General features: G+C 34.3%; 1 protein-coding gene across 7 annotated transcripts in view; it reads right to left on the bottom strand.

Moving 5' to 3' along the window:
• DGKB (diacylglycerol kinase beta) overlaps positions 1 to 18,526 on the bottom strand; it is a 389,225-nt gene that overhangs the window by 218,262 nt on the left and 152,437 nt on the right. For all 7 annotated transcript variants that reach the window (XM_080383930.1, XM_080383931.1, XM_080383932.1 and 4 more), the window contains 3 exons: positions 15,413 to 15,498; positions 12,959 to 13,048; positions 10,145 to 10,305 (listed from right to left, as the gene is read on the bottom strand). In XM_080383930.1, coding sequence (XP_080240056.1) covers positions 10,145 to 10,305; positions 12,959 to 13,048; positions 15,413 to 15,498 — 337 coding nt within the window. The remainder of the gene's footprint in view (positions 1 to 10,144; positions 10,306 to 12,958; positions 13,049 to 15,412; positions 15,499 to 18,526) is intronic.

Consider the following 18,526-nt stretch of genomic DNA (forward strand, 5'->3'; position numbering starts at 1 on the left):
TGTAAAAGAATAGCAATGTTTGGAGATTAAACAAGATAACTATAAATTGAACTACCAGTAACTTTTGAAGACGACAGTATTTTAAATCCGGGATTGAAGCTGTTCTGAACATAATCCTGAAAGAGAGCAGAATTCTCTCCACAGACAGAGCAACCACTTCTACAGATTTGGCTAGAAGACTGAGGTTATGATATACCCAACATCAACACAGATCTATTTACATTCATACATAGATGAATTGTTCATTCTCTTAACCCTTTTTGCAGGAAAAGAAGTGATTTGGATTAGAAAGTAATAATATTGTTTATTATGAAGTGTTCTGTCCCTCACTGGCACAGAAATAAAGCAATATATTACAGCATTCCATTAGCACATTCAAAGTGATGATTAGGATTCACAAAATCACTTAAGCATGTGCTTATATTCATATTAGTTCAGGAAACTAATAAACATGATTTTTAGTTATGTATACCCACAAATCTCACTCAAATAATGAAATAGCTTACACTAAATGCCTAGAATTCAACATGTGCATTTGTCCAGTCATACTAATGAAACTGTAGAAAATGGTTAAAAAATTAACCAAGTATTTAAATGCTTCACTAGATCAGGAAATTTTAAACACATACTCAAATGCCACATTAAATTAGTGTTAAGTTGTGCATGAGCTTAAATTCTGCATTGAATCAGGGACTGAATAGCAAACGTCCTTAGAATATTTTTCTACAGGGGAAAAAAATAATTCCTTTTAACAACCATAAACAGCAAAATGCTATGGGGCTTTGAAATTTCAAAATGTGTGGCTACCACGAACTAAAATTAATTCCATTTTGTAAATGATATATACTCTAATAAACTACATTTAAAAAAAAAAAAGAAATAATTATACTGTGAAATAACATAGATTAAATAAAAGATGATGAGATTACACTGCCAGTTAGAGGAACAACCCTACATAGACTCTGCTATTTGTGACTAAGAATTCTGACAGCCAAAGTTTCTAGTGATGCTAATGAAATATTCTTTAACAAGAAAAGCCAAAAATATGGCTTCTATGTAAGATTTTTCTAACAGGGTTTTGGATTTTTTTCTTTTTTTCAGTTTTGCAAAAGCAAAATAAAAAGAACTAAGGAGATATAATGGAAGTGGAGTTTGATGACTTAGAGTATAGCGATGGGGAAGCAGACCCATAACAAGTTCAAATTTATGATTATGAGAATTAAGTAGTCATATTTTTCCCCAGTGGCAGAATAAGAGGCTCTTAGTGACTGGTTAAGGCTGAATGATATTAAATCATGACCGTGCAAATATCTATTTGATAGTGCATTTTGATAGTAACATATTAAGTGTCATAAAAGTACACTTGTCTTTGTAGTAGACCTTTACTACTTTGTGATAATAATTTTGCAGAAAACACATCCTGACTGTAGTATTAAAGAAGTTTCCCCTCTACCTGATAACTGACTGGGGTCTTTTTTATTAAACCAGCATATAATACTGACTTGTGTCTCAAAGAACTTACAGAACATTTCTTCCAGGCACATTCATATAACTTATTGCCTTAACTAAATACACTTTCAAAAAGTATTTTTGTTGTAGATCATACAAGTGAGAATATCATCATATTGCTATGATATCAATTATCATGTAGTAAAGACTGAATGAAAGACTGAGGTGTTCTACTTGCATAAGTTCTGTTTTAGCATTAAAATTATGTACATATTGATGTTAGAGAAGTCATTTATAGCAGTGGAACTTTCTGAATTGCCACGTACAAGTTAATCAACTGGACAAAAACAACAGATGGAACAGGACTCTGGATATCACAGTTCTCTTCCAGGTTACTATCTTAATTATTGTCCTAGAGCATTCCACTATTTTTTTCAAATCAATATGTTCTTGTGTATGTGTTTGCACAGGTATTCAAAGTTTCAGCTGAAAGAATGTTAGCAGATTCTGATTTAAATCCTGTCTCAGTAACTAGACAGATCTGATGTTTTCACATCTTAAGTATCTTGTGCAAGTGAAATAGTCTGAGTAAGATTAGCTATAGCTTTAAGCTGGCTAAGGAGCTTGATTCTGTTGATGATTCTTTAGGATATGTATGCAGAAGAGCACCAATAGCAAAGATCCCAAGCAGGGGGCCTAAAGCATGCACTCAGCTGATCAGCCTAGACCAGGAAGGAGCAATTCTGGGTCTACAAAGAGTGTAAGCCTCTGAGGGACTCTACTGTTATCCTCAGAGAGAGCATTACTTTTGCAGTCCTTCTGGCCAGATTAGGCAATCCACCCAAGTGTGAACAGAGTAAATATGTATTTTTTTTTACCTATGTAACAGATACATAACTTGGTAAAAAAAATAAGTTAGTTTAAAATTTGGATGGAATTTTAAATTTAAATTTAAAATTTGGATGGAATGCCCAAGAGGAACGAAATTGAGGTGAAAATCAGAGAGTTACCTAAACAGTCACTTATAAAGAACATTTCTAGTTAAATGCAAGGATATACAACAGCTGCTAGTACAGTCCTTATAGGCGCTATCTGTAAATACCGATCATTACTATAGCATTTGGTTTGGTCTTACACCTCGAATACTGCACTGACACCAATGAGACCTGTTTTCATTTCAGACTGGTATCTATCATTTTTACATAGGGAAGTTTGCACTATTCCACACTTCAAATTTTAAGGCAAATTATGCTATCTATCTTGGTAATATTTCTTTCTATACAAACTTGTACTAAAAGACAATACAGCTGTTTACAAGATCAGTTTATATGCTCAAACACTCTTAATTACAGAGCTGCAAGGGACTTGGTAGCATATACTCTGTAACATCCTATGCAGTTACAAAAAAATCAGATGATAGTTAAACAGTGTTATTATTAGTTTATCTCCTATTAACATCAGGTAAATTTACTATTTATTTAAAAGAAAAAGAAAGAAAACAAAGGAAGAAAATGTTTATGGTAAAATATTTTCAGTACTGATTCATGTTGACCTAATTTTGGATCCATAAAGGCTTTAAACTAATTCAGTAGCAGAACAGTAAATTCAAAATTATGCTCGTTTCTGGAAAACCTACTTTAGGACTCTCATCTTAACAGCAATGGAAATCTATTCATAATTTTTTTCAGCATTATTACTCACAAAATGGAAAACAATACAAAGTGCTATGAGTAACTATAAAGGAAGTCAATGCCAGATAGCTGAATTTTTTGGTTTAAACATTTTCAGTCTTTTTGAGGTCAGTCGTCATCGGCATACTATTATTTTTCAATAATATTTTCAAGTTTTTTTGCATAAGTGTACACGATCAAGGTCTAGCAAAGTTGGCTTCTGTGGAATGATGCTTGGTACTCAGCTGACTACCTTTGTGTCTTTGGGTTGGCCAACAGCTATTTGCCTCCGTGAAGGGTGAGCCTCTAAAGTAAAGTACTCACCTATCTTTAGGAATAAGAACTGTTCATTGTGAGACATCCAGTAGCAATGAGTTTTTTTTAAAAAGGACTCCATTATTGGTTTTGCCTGATTTCTCTGGGGGGTTTTGTTTGGGTTTTTTTTTGTTGTGGTTTTGTAACCTTCAGTGAATATGTGGCAGTTACAGCACTGCCAGCACTCCCAAATTTAGTAAATCAGGATAATTTGGCTAATTTTCCAGGAACTTTTATTGAATAATCCACGTGCAAATCAGTTACAAAAAATGATTTTTACAAAAGTATGAGTGTTTTTCCTATCCTGTATAATCATATCAGTGAATAGACTTTGCCTAGTTTATATTATTTCTGAACTTTTAATCAACTAACTCAAACCCTCAACCTCCACTGTGATTTTGCCTACACAATTCCACTTCCATCCTGCATGTCTATGGCTTGTTCCTAGAATTCCTGTGGTACTCCTGCCCCTCCCAAGTATAAGAAGGTGGTCAAGGTAGACAGAAACACTGAGTCATTTCTCCTGAATACCCACCTTGAAGAGAAAGCACAGTAAGCTTAAGCAGCAGACATTTGTTGTGAGCTCTCCTGTTTTTCCTATCCCTAAGTATACAAAATGGCTTCTTCCTCCACCAACACGTTCTTTTCAACCAAGTATTTAGTGAAAGTCAAGGTTCCTAAGGTTTAGTCAAAATGGAACATTTAATGATGCATTCCTTGAGAATGCTTTTATCAAAACACCAATTTTGTCTCACTTTGAGACAATCATTTGAGAAACACTAAAAATAAGCATTGTAACTTCCCTACATATTTAACATTCTTCAATAACTTCCCCATAAAAGATACATAGCATTGACAGTCACTCCATTTGAATTTATTATTATGTAACTAAAATTGCTTGACAGCTAAGCTACTCTTCCCTAAGCTTAAAGGATTGTTTCTTCACATCTAAGCATTGCACGAATTTTTTGACTGTGTCATTATGTGGTTTGATGTTGGTGCAGATACAAGCTCTTCTCAAGGTAACAGAGACTGTTCTGATGTTGTTTTCTTGTTTCCTGGTTTTATGCGAGGGTTTGCCTCACTGTCTGTTGGTCAGTCATCTTCCACGTCCTACTTCTCAGGTCTCACTCAGCAAATGAGTATTTCACGATCTTCCATTTTTATCTGGTTTATGTGTACTCAAATTGGGTACCTTTATTGTGTATTTCACGGAATATATGCCCATCCATCTTATAATTGACAATATGAATTTCTGTTTTGTTGGGACTGCAGGACTGTCTGGTGAAAATGGTTTGACCCTGGCAAGATCTGAGATTAGACCTGTGAGGAATCATTTGTAAAAATAGGGGTTATTTTTAAAGGCTATCTATATCTACTTTATTCCTCTTACTGTTGTCAGCTTTAGTAATGTTGGCATGTAGTCGTAAGTATATGGGGTTTTGGTTTAAGGATTTTGTTTTAGGTTTTGGGGTGGAGTTTGTTTTTTTAAAGTTCAAGCATTGAACTGAAAAGTTATTACTGAATTTGTGAAAATATCTCTATATGCTAAGATAACGTGCTGTATAATTGATTAGCAAAGGGTTTTTTTTTAATACAGGTCTGGGTTAGACATGGAAAATAGCTAGGATAAAACAAACTAGATATTCAGAAGTACTATAGTACAAAAGCTTATCTGAAGTAACTGTCCACATATACATGTTGACCCACAGTTAATGCTAAGCAGCTGAGTGCTTGAAGTAGCATAAATTATGTTGTTTTATCCATGGGGAAAAGGCTAACCCTGACAAACACCATGAGAAGCTGACATACTTTGTCTACGTACACATTCCCTCTAATACTTTATAACCTCAGGAAGTTGAGTAAATGATGTGATGTGACTGAGATTTGATTACTGCAGCAACTGCAGAAACGCATCGCAAGCCCACTGTCTAGAATACAGTCTGTGGTGACACACCACCACTGAACCCTGTCTTTGATGACCACCATGATAATATCAACCTAGTGCATGAAAGTATGACTATTAAAGCAGGTTGTGTAGCTTATGGGGAAAAAAACTTTTTTCTTTCTTTCCCAAAATATATCAGTAATTGTTCCTGCCACTGTCTGACAGTTTGCCTGATGTTTCCTGCCTCTATCACGCCTGCTTATTTATCCTTTAATAGTATCAGCTATGTTTGTCCAACTCACTGAATCTGTGACTTTCCAAGACAAGCTTCCATTTTCAGATGGCCCTACTATATTCTTGAAAAGGTTTTTTGTTTTGGCTAGGGTTTGGGCTTTGGGGTTTTTTTGTTTTGTTTTGTTGGGGTTTGTTGTTGTTTGTTTGTTTTTTGAGGGGAGGCTGTTGGGGTTTTTTAGAGCAAATATGACTTGATTACTTCAATACACATTTTTTCTGGAATATTTGGTTTGTTTCAGTGACTCCAGTATTATTGGGAAGCAGATGGAACTCCTCTCCTGGTATCTTGCCATCCTGACAGAATGATAGATGTAAGCACTTGAAAAATCTTTATCTTATTCTACATTGCTCTTAGATGGTTTCTAGCTCCTGCTTTCAAACTGACACACAGCTTGGCTTACGTTTTTTATGGTTCTTCCATGCTTTGTGCTTTCATCAGGTTTAACATTGCACATAGTCATTCAGCTACTACAGCTCACTTTGTTTCTTCTTACCCTGTACTTATACATGGTATAGTACATATGTACATATCAGAGCTCTAAGACTGGTGTAGAAAAAAAACCCTTTTTTGGCTTGAACATACTAATCAAACTTTTCGTATAAACACTCTAGTGTCAAGAATTCCTTTTAAACTTCATGTATCACTTTCCTTCCAATAGCTAAATTGCCTTCTGATTGCTGCCTATGATAAAATAACTGTATTTGTAGATGAGAAGAGAGCTATGGATGTCATGCTCAATTTCAGTGAGGTTTTGAACACCATCTACCCCAGCATTCTTGTATCTGAGTTGGGATGTTGTGGTTTTGATTGGTGGAAAATAGCTTAAAAAAAAAAAAAAAAAAAAAAAAGACTGGCTGGATGAGCTGACTCACAGGCTACAAGAGAAACTTCATGGAGATCTAATAGCACCCTGCAAGTACCTGTGAGGAGGTTATCATGATAAGAAAGCCAGCCTCTTCACATTGGCACATAACGGGAGGATGTGAGACAAAGAATATAAGTTGAAACAAGAGAGATTCAGATTGAATATAAGGAAAAACATCTCCACCATAACGACAGTAAAGCACCAGAACAGGTTGCCCAGAGAGGTTGTGCCATTGCAATTCTTGGAGGGTTTAAAGACCCTAAAGGGTAAAGCCCTGAGCAATGTGATCTGCTCTCATAGCTGACCCTGCTTAGAACAGGAGATTGGACTAACGGTTTCCTGCGATCCCTTCCAACCTGAATTATGGTCCTAAAGCACTAAGAGGCCCATGTCAAGCACAATTTTATTGAGTTTACTCCTCTGGCCTTTCTAAGCATACATTGAGATTGTGTGTTGTCAAGTACAATTCCTGACATACTGTTACAAAATTCAAACAGTGGGTTCTATTCATATCGGATTATAGACTGTGCTTATTATTTGGCATCAATCTGTGAGGCAATGCGCAATATATGTAGGCTACCGTTAGTTTTCACAGCTCCTTGGAGAAACAGTAAAAATTAAAAGAGGGTGTAATTCAATTAAATGTAATTTTCTACATGTAGACAGGAAAAATCACCTATGAAAAACCCAAATGAGATATGAAGTAGTGGTTCTTCTGAATAGTATCTGAAATTAACAATGAACTGCAAGTCAAATATGAATCAAGAAAATCATGCTAATATTAAGAGGGCTAATTTTTCTTAATAAAGGTATTCTCTGCAAGATATAAATTAATCCCTCTTTTCCACTCAGTGCTGATAAGACACCAAATGCAGCATTGTGTCTAATTGGGAGCACTACTGGTCCAGTAAGCCATGAACCAAAGGGAGTAATTGGATTGAATTCTCATGTTTTATTTGAACACAGATAAAAACAACACATATGATCAGATGTCTAGAAAACATTTTCTGTGACTAAAGGTTGAAGAAATTGGAGATAGAATGGGTACATAACACAAGACTAAGAGATGGTCTGATAGACCTTCTAGTAGGTAATAAGTAGTATAACAGACAAAGGGAATAATTTGTGTTCTTTCTCTACTCCATACCAAAAAAAATGAGCTGGGCCCAAACTACACCAAGACTACTCAGGTTAGATACGATGAAGACACTTCAGACTAAGGACAACAAAGTAATACAGTAGGCCATCACAGGCAAATTTCCTTTACTGGGAATTCCTAGAGACAAACTGGATAAACATCTGTCAGGAATTAGCCAAGTGCTACTGATGCCACCTTAGGGAAAGGAAAAAATAGATGACTATTTTCTATGTTTCCATGAATAACACCATCTATGATACCAATCTTTTTAGTTTCCCTTAACATAACATGAACGGCAGCAGTAGTATTTTTTTGCTATAGACTTAACTCCAGTTACATTCTTGGGTATCAGCAGCTATAATCTGGTGCGCAGCATGGTGGTAGATTGCTGCTTTCCCAGTTCAGTACTTGCCAAAGTTTGTATTAGGCACCAACTGCTAAAAGCAATTTTGCTTTTATGAAATTAGTTTTACTTTAGTTGAAGTTTGAGTACTTTGCCTATTTGATTACACAAAGATTTTTGCCTGGCTTATCAAGAGTTGTTATGAATGCCACCTAATATATGAATTACACAATTTTAGCAAGTCTAAGATCTGATTTCTGATTTTCTCCATTTGCTTTGTCTTATTCACACCAACAAAATTGTAAACCAGGCTTTTTAATGTATTCCCATGCATGACAAATATGGCAGATCTTATTCCTTAAAAAAAGTGATTTTGAAATTTTAGAAGCTTTTCTCAGTGTAATGAATTGTCCACTCCTGGTATAATTTTCTAGTGCTCACATTTCTATTATGTGAAGAATCATTAGTTTTGCATTATTAAATTAATTAATTTAAAGTTTCTAACTGAAAACTGAATCTTCTGGTTGTCCATGGAGCCTGGCATATAAAGCAGAGGCTGCTGTTTTCCTGCAGTATTCTACAAGTAGTTTACATTGCCCTTAATAGTATTATGATCTTGCCACTGTATAATTTCAGTTCAATTTTTTTTTCTTGAATGCAATTCTGTTTTCTTCCCTTAAAAAATGCTAAAGGACTCTTTGAAGCCTAGCACATTCGCAGATGTCCCAGTATCTACTTGGCATTCAATTTCCTGTTTCTGTGCTGTGTCCTTACACATGGTGCTACTCTACATTTTAGAAACCATTTAAATTGCACTTAAAATGAACTTAATTTTGCACTAGTTTTGGTGCATGTACTTTGCACTTACATAGTTTTATGTACTAATTTCTGTTATTTCTGTTGCCTCTAGTTGTTCAAAGCAAATGCAGAGAACAACAGAGACTAAAAACCAAACTATACAAGCAAATAAACCCTTAACAAGAATTTGCTATTACTTAAATATCTTAAGCTTGGGGAGACCTGATTAATTGTTTTTTTCAGCATTTTCATTTCTTTTAAGGAATAGACTGTCTCTGCATGTTGCCGACAGGCACTATATAAAAATTACTAAATTGCTATTAATATGAAAAAAATCATCAATGACTTAAAGCTGAGACAGAAGCTTGTTAATGCTGAAGTGTAGTGATGAAACAAACTAAGCATATATCCTTAATTTCCTTGGGTTTACAATGTTGTATATTGTATTTCTCATTAAAACACTTTTCTGCAGCATTTTGAAATACTGGATTGCAGAATTAGATATCCTGTAAAAGTGGTTTTTAATTTTTATTAAAAAGTAATATACATATTCATGTAATGTATGTGGAACAAGTTGATTTCAGAACAGCTAGCGCTAGCTATTGGAGAACATGTTCCCAAGTTAATTAGACTTCATTTGTGTCCGAGTTAAAAATCTTAATTATGAACTATTAAATCTGTGAAATTTGGACTTCATCACAGTCTTCCTTCTGCTTGTGTCTGAAAGCATATCCAAAGCAAAAGGATGAAGAGTCAGACTGGACACCCCTAATCCCCCTCATATACTCAGTGTGGGGAGCAGATATAATGGGAAACCACAGAGAAGCACAAGCCGGAGATGCTGTTCCTAAGACACAAAGACCTTAAACCCTTTTTCCTCATAATTCATTCTAATTGTGAACATACCCATAAGACAGAACCAAGAAGATACTTGTGGGATTTTTTATATTATTATTGTATTTTATTACTTAAAAGTTCCCTAAAGAAATAAAGAATGCCACTGTTCTTTTAAGCATCTCTGATTATGTCAATACTAACAGAAAATGTAACTTAGAGTTCTTATTAAGTGATAAGTTTTGGTTTATATTTTTATAGGACCTTCATAATGGCAATATAAATTTAGTACTATGGCTGCTCATAAAGCATTAGGAACAACACAAATATCTTCCTTATAGATGGGAAGGTAGAAGCTCCTGAAAAATAATTCTGGTTTGAATGTGTAGAAGTAAATTTATGTAAATTGCTGTCAGTCATCTATGTATTCATTTCACTAGCAAAACAAAACTATAAATGATCTGTAGCCAACAATGCTTCACTTGAGGACACACAATGCAAATATTTATTCAAAACAGAAAATCACTTAAGGATAAGTATAAGTCTTACCACGCCAATAGAAAAGTAGTTGTTGATGATGTTGTAAGGCACTGGGTCTCCTTTCTCATCTTTATCGTTGGGTATTACTTCGAATTTCCACCTGTCCAGCAAAATCTCTGAGCTGTTCTCAATGTCTTTTAAGATCTTCATCAAATTCTCACCTTCATAACCTAGCAAAACATGAAAACGATTATTTAATCAAGCATAAAAAAAGTTTCATTCCATTTTCATTCTCTGGGGCTGGACTAGATGACCTTTAAAGGTCCCTTCCAATCCAAACTATTCTGTGATTCTGTGACTGGAAACATGAAAACTATGCACATAAGACCTGAAAAGTAGGACTGTGTTTGGAATATTGACAATTTTCCAGCACCTTTCATTAAAAGCAGTACAAGTACAAAGCTGATTTCTGCACTTGGCTAGATTAATGTAAACTTAGATTAATTCTACAGATTTCACTGGGCATCAGACCTATACTGGAGAAAAGAATTTGATCTTCAAAACTTTCCATTCCTTTGAATTTTCCAAACAATTATAGCAGTCATCAAAAAACCTAAGGTTATACTTTGCAAAATGTTCTTGCTAGGAAATTAATCTTAATATTTAAATTCCTTTGATTTCAAAATGTATGGAAGAAAGACATACAGTAGATTTTTCTGATTAAAGTCTGACAAGAGACTGAAAGGCTAAAAGCTGTCTATTATGTTTTGATTGTTTCAATGTGGTTTAGCATAACAAAACAAAAATTTGAAATGCGTAACTGATGACTTATCAGCAGAACTGATATTTTTCCATCTTTCAACAACTTCTTTCTAAGCCTCATTCTGCTCTGTAGAGAAATCTTGCTCTTACTTGCCAAGAAACACATTTTTTTTGTAATTCGCTAGTAGTAGTTCATTACACTATATGAAACTCAGTAGAAAACCTGTTTACATACTGCTGAGTATACACAACATACAGTACGTGTGTGCATGCATAAAAAGTGTGGGGATTTTGCTAAGTGACATTATCAACACTGCATACTATTCAGGCCAAATTACTTTGTAATAGATAACTAAGATCTGTGGATTCATTCCTTTTCAAATTAGAAATAAATTTTCATATTCAAGCAACATATACTTCCTTAGTCGTTAACAGTGTTAGCAAGCAAAGCCATTCAAAGCCTCCCTGCTCTAAACTCATTGCTGAAGTACTTCTTTATGGCTGCATAGTATGTTTTTGTTAGTTTCTCTCAACCACCACAAAACAGCACTACGCACGATTCCCTTTGTCTACATCCTTGAGATCACTCACCAGTAATTTATTTTCTGGAAGCCCTGTTTCCTCTCCCATCTATGGAAGTTCCAGAAAAACTGTGTTACGGCATTGTCTTACACCACAAAGCAACTGGGCAAAGAATGCTGGAAGCCAGATTATTTTCATACTGTCTTTTTCTACATTAGTCCAGATGGAATCACTCCAAACAGGAAGTAAATAAGTAAGAGTGAATGGAAGGACAGGTCCTGACTAATGTAATCAAACACTGTCATAATTGACCCTACTTAGAACAGGAGATTGGACTAGCGACTTCCTGTGACCCCTTCCAATCTGAATTATTCTATGACATTATTCTAAGAACTGTTCAGAAAGTGAAGCAAGGCTGATTTGCATGGGGGTTTGCTTGTTTTTGCTTGTGGGTTTTTGGTCGGGTTTTTTTAGGGGATGGGGCGTGGTGGTGGTGGTGATAGCGTCTGCTTTTTCTTCCTAAGTCCATGTGAATAAACAATCGCCAGTCTTGACAGAGAAAATAAAGGAGGTTCTCCAATGGTTTGGCAGAACATGATGGTTAATAAAGAAGTTCTAGAGCACAGAAACTACTGAGAAATTGCTAAAGACTATCTGGTAACAAGGCAGACATTTGGAAAAGAAACTTACTATGACGAGACAGAAGTAAGAGATATCCACAAAGGCTGAGAAGTTGCACATAAACAGAAAAGTTCCACATACACATCATCTAAACTGAAATAACCAACTGAGACCTGAAATAGAACTGGCTATGAGCCCATAAACTGACATACTTTCACCAGAAACTGAGTCTTCTTAAGGCTTTCTTCTTTGTGTCTCCTTCAAGCTAGCCTGCAATGCAAATCCTGAATGGAATTAAGTTATTGGAGGAGCTCAGAGTAAGGCTCCACACATCCGGCAAAGGATGCAAAGGGTATTAAAGGTTTGACTTTACGTATATTCTCATTTCAGCATTCTTTGACTTCTCATTTTCTAATAAATATCACCACAGCACTTATTGTCTGGAATCCTCTGTAGAAGAGGGTTGGATCTCTAGATGTAGATCTGTAGAAGAGGATTGGATCAAAGAAACTACTCTGAAGCTGAGACACATTTTTTCATTTAATATTAATGAATATTAAAAAAGGGGAAACCACTCCAAACCCATTATTAGCTGTTTTCATTAACCCTTTCAGAACAGCCCCAATTAAAATCCATTTAATAATACTCCTTTCATAAGGTATTGATCAAAGAAATAAATGTAATACAGATGGTAAAAAGGCAACCAAATAGCTACGTACTAATCTCATTGCACTTTTGAGCCTTGTTGGTGTCAGCAGAAACTACAAAGTATGAGGAATGATTACAACCTTTAATACCTATAAAATTGTTCATACAACATTTACAGACAGCTAATTCCAAAAAGAGGAAAGATGATAATAGTTCTTTACATACATCATAAAAAAGAAATCCAAACGTGGAGAGTAGACTTTGATGCAAAAGTGTTTGGGTTTTTTTTCTTGTAATTACATAACACATGGAATTTTAATTTGTGTTTACCTCCTCCCCATCTCAGGCACCTTGCTAAATCATTGCCAGTTCCAAGAGGCAGGATAGCAACTGGAGGATGCTTAATCAAGTTTGCTTTTTCTGTGAATAAAAAAGGAAAAATACATAACTAAAGGACAAAAAAATCTAATTGTATGGTATCGATACAGAAACTGTGTTAGGTTTTGTTTCAGTGAAAAACAGTGATACACATTTTGTATATGAGATCATGCTGTCTGCTCAGCAGCAAGCATTTCATCAAGCCATCCATTATGCAGCCCCTTCTCCAGTCAATGTTCAATCCTTAATCCTAAGTTACTCTATTTTTATCACAAGGACTGTTGTCACCCATAGGTGTGATAAACAAGTGTAAACAATGATGCTCAAGATCTTTCCAAGACCGAACACATATGCTCTCTGCTGCTCTTTGCTCTGCCACTCGCAGCTATAAATGCAAAAGAATAATAGTTCAGGGCATGAATAATGAGATCAATCTGTAGTTTTTCACCTGGGTGACCAAATTTGTATTTAACTGTATTCACTTGGATTTTTGTATACACATGAGCACCATTACCAAGGTCTCCCTGGAACCAACACCAGGGGTTTGCCTATCAGGAATTAAACCTGATATTCAAAATGAGCATTGATCTATCTGATCAAGTCTCTAAGTTGGTATCTTGCATTTAATAAGTAATCTTTTGAAATGTAAGAATTTACAGTGTCTTTTGACTTGGTACTCTTCTAGCATTTTAAGCCAAAGGATCTCTGTTCAAAATCCATTGGGAAAACCTTTGTGTCAAGAAATATAGCCTTTCTGAAAGTTGAAAGTGGGGCAGCTATCCCCCAGGTATAATATATCAAATATATAATTTGTCAAATTCCCCATTTAACTGGAATGAGTAGCATGTCTAGTTTAAAAGTCATACTTGAACAATTAAACAATCAGCTGTTTTGTTCATAGAATTATGCAAAATTATCAGCAATTCTCAGCATCAGGTTATATATCCAATAGATGTGGCAAAGGCATCGTGTTATGTATCAATTCCTCTCATCAATACTTTAGGAAGACTTAAAATTCACAACGCCAGAGTACTGCAACTCTTTAAGAGAATATGATATTTAGAAGAAGAATAATAATTAAGAAAAAATTCTAAAAGTCTCAAACTGAGGAGAAAAAAAGTTTTGATTTATTTTGGCTTTTTTTTCCCCCTTTCTTGATTTTTCTTCTTCCTTTGCTCTCAGCTAAGATTCTTTTTATATCAGGAGATTAGGAAAGAAAAGACCAAACTAGAAGGTGTCTGTTTCTCAGAACGATTTCTTGAACTTCATATGCCAAACAGCTTTTGTTTGCTAAAAGGAAGCATTGAAAATCTGTTTCCTGTACCTATGAAACAAATGGATCCTGGGTCCCCTAAATAAATAGTTCTGTGCAACAAAAATTGCTGCAGATGATAGTATTTTATTAAGAAAAAATGCAGTCTTTTTTTCAAATATGCCACTGAAAGAGAAAGTAACTGCATGACATTTTAGACCTCATGAAACAAAGTGATGATACAATTAACAGCTGCAAAACTTCACCCTTCCAAGTTTAGGCAATAACACCTGCTATTTATGTCCATTGATTTATGACTTTGAAAGCTATTTGAGAAATACAATCGACAGCTTGCGTTTGCAAAAATATATATTTTTTTTTTCAAACCAAAATTAGAAATATGCCTTTGCTCTCATCCATTCCTTCATGACACCTTTTTTACTTTTCACTGAACTTTAAAAGGTTTTCTGGTCCCCCACCTCCCACAAAACACACACCCCATCTAAACTTTCAGTTGAGCCTTTTGACCCCTCTTTATCCCCTTCCTAATTGCTATCATCACACATTCCATTTTTTTTTTTCCTTTTCTTTTCCGTAGTCCCTCTAACACCAAATAAATGATTGTGGTGTGGAAGATATTCTGCCTAACAAGCCTTGAGAAGTCTGTAATATCTTAACTTCTGGGCCTTCCTAATGATTTGTACAGAGGACTTCATGGCTAACTGACTAAAAGAACTCCAAAACAGAGATGGCTGTTAGCCCATTGTCTCCATTATGGAAAAATGGAGCATAAACAAAAATTTGGTAACTGAAAAAGCAAATTATCTAAGGCAAATAAATGGTCTTAAAAGAAACAACTTAGATTTGATTCAGTTCGGGAAATAGACTTCAAACTGAAAATAAAATTGATTGATTCAAATGTCTTGCTTTCTGCAAACCCACAGGACTACAAACACTGGACTTGTCTAGGGATTTTGAATATCTTTTGCAATTTGAATATCCCTATAAATAATAATGTCCCAAACTAATAGATTTCAAAAATTTAAATGAACAAGATCTTGTTTGAAATAGCTGTATCCATACTTTGGAATACAGGGAACAGCAGTAAATAAAAAACATAAGTCAAGCAAAACTATATAAACACTATTGATTACCTATGCAATCCAAAATCCAGCCTACTGTTCCATCTCCACCACATGCTAGTACTCTGAACTCAGGAACATCTCGGAAAAAATTTAACCTAAAAACAGTAAATGAAGATATCTATTTAATTATTATAAATGCATTTTGCATTATGCAAACATTTTATGTCTTAAAACATTTCATTTAATAGTAAATAGCAAGTGAACACTTTAAATAATAATCACCTCTGCTCATGCATTCATTTTTTAGACAAATACAATCCAACGTCATATTATCTGAAAAAGGTAATATTAAATTCTTAATTCAAGTGTTATTATGGCACACTAATACTAGAAATAGCTTAGACCCGATGGTTAATCCAAATCTTTGTCCCTGTTCAAATATTGTTTGAAACTCTTGTCAGAAAACATTACCTGTTTACCCTCTTGTAAATGGATATGTATTCTCTCAAGACAGAAACGTCTAAGGTGGCTAAATATATTAGCCACAATATTTCCTTGTGAGGTGCTGTCTATAAAAGCATATGGAAACAGCATATTTCTGACAGTACACTAAAACATAATACGCTGAGCATTTTGTGGTCAATAAAAACAACTTTGCACCATGGTTTAATACAAAATGAGTAAGCATCACATTGAATGCAACAATTCCATCCTCCTACAAAGCATACTTTAAAAGTGAAATATCTTTGGTAGTATTTGGCTAGCTATTTCTGCTTCCATATCAGTAGAGTGCTGTACCGTATCACCGCCTCATTATCCACTTCATTCAATACTAATGTTCCATAATGATGAAAAGTAAGGATATATTAAAACAATTCTAAATTGCAGTATTTTAAATCCAAAAGCATCTTTTCAGGATTGCTTTTGACACATACTGAAATTCGTCCTTACATATAAATTGTGACTAGTCAAAAAAGTCCCAGTAATTTTGCAGAATTACTCTATATATGTGTGTGAACATTCACATCTATTCTGTTCATTAGTCTCAATGAAATTGTAATGCATATTCTATATGTTAGTGACCAGATTTGATTTCCAGTTTGTAATCTCCTAATAAACACACAATTAGTACATTGTACCCAAATTCTTAAATACGGATAAATATACACAATAACTTGCAAGTGTTTAATTCAAGCTATTTTCCATATGACACTTTAATGATGCACAGAGAATGTTTTTTCTTTCCATAGAAAGTTTTTTAAATTCTTTTAGGCCTCTTGATAAAATCAAGAACTCATGAAAACTACAGAGTAAAAGAAAGAGCATGAGAGAAGGAAACAAAAAGCACAATGGTAAAAAAAATATTAATATGTAGAAGACAACAGGACAACTTGTTCTATTCATTTTAGACCAGATTTTCAAGGTTAGCAAAGCTACATAGAATTAAGCCCATCACACTGTTGTCCCACTCCCTCTAATTTTCTTTGCTCAGAAGAGCTCTTAGACAATTTCAGGTGTCAAGTACTATGTCTGAAGGATGCTTACTCATTCTGTATTAAATCCTGCTTTGCCCTTCTCACCTCTTACATTCTACTTCACACATCCGCATGACAAATGCTATAGGATCTCCTCCCATCCAAAACATCATGTGCCAAATCTGACTGGGTATATTTGGAGAACACATTTTCTAATAAGCATATGTGCTGAAAGACCCTCTGCTGGAAGTCACCTCCTACCACTGTAAGAGTGGGCACTGAGATATGCCCTAGTGCACAGGTGTGCATCTCTGTCAGCTCACGAGGTCTGGCAAAGAGATAAATGCCTCGCATCACCCATTTCGCACCAATGTGTTTGGTCTGTAGAAAGTTAGTGGATTTAATTATATTGCTTCCAGTACTGAGGGCATTTCAGATTAATTTAAAATCAAATTACAGCACAGAGGTGACAGCAGGGTAGGAACTTTATAAATATTTAAGCATTCTTACCACGTATAATAGATGTCAGAAACAAAGTCTAGAAAAAACAAATAAATGAACCAACAAACAAACTAACCAACACCAGAAGTACAGGGTTGATGCTAACATTAATCCAGATGGGCAGAACATAACCTAAACCTCCATCTCCCCTTTTATAAAAAAGCATCTTTACCATATGGCTATCAAACATTCCTTTTCTGTTTTGACTGTATATTTAATTTTCATCAAAAAATTATAACTTCTCAAGAAAGTGGAGGATTGAGGAATCTGACAAAACCGTATCATCAGAAAAATTCTCAATCAGCTTCACTTATATTTAGCCTGCAGCATTTTATATTCATACACAGCGATTTTTCCAAACCATTTTATTGTACAGCACTAAGTTTGCATTACTTTCCTTTTATGAATTTTAATATAAAAATATACATATTTTATATAAATATATAATTAAATATATAAAAGTATAACATACCTTACATTTTATATTTGCATACATAAATGTAGTGTATATAAATATACTATAACAGATATAAATATTTATAAAACCAAATTAATTTATAAAATTAAATATAGTTGTATAATTATATATGTAAATAAATTTCATTCATTGAATTAAAATGTGCAGCCTACATTAAGAGTTGGGAAAGTAACATGGTTTTCTATTTATAAGTTTTCATTCAAACTCAATAGATGTTATAACTGTAAAGAAAGGATTTGACAGATTTCTTATTAGAACTTAAAGAGTAAATATTGCCTAACAAGACAGCATTAGTCAATTAGTGTTTTAATAGTACCTGTTGCCTCTTATTCAAAGAACATTTTTATGTGGTTTGAAAAAGAATAAATCGTTGGAGAAGAACTTGGTTAAAGTTATTTGAAGGGGAAATAAAAAAAGTGGAAGCCATCGTAAAGGCTTTATCAGACTAAGGTAAAGAATCAGAATAGAAAATTAATTCCTATTTTCTTGAATTTGTTTATAAAATTATGTAACAATTCTACGTATATATAAAAAACATCAAACAACATAAAAACATAAAACAGTACTTACAATGGGTCTCTTTCCCAAGAGTTTTCTCTAATTTTTAAAAAATTATGATGATGACTTTTTAACAGTTTAGACAATTACTCTTTACATAGCACAATATGACTGGTATGACATTAAGTACAAAGCACAAGTGTCCCATATACTAATAAACTTTACAGAAAT

This window comes from Falco punctatus, assembly GCF_963210335.1.
Source record: "Falco punctatus genome assembly, chromosome: 4".
Classification (NCBI taxonomy): Eukaryota; Metazoa; Chordata; class Aves; order Falconiformes; family Falconidae; genus Falco; species Falco punctatus.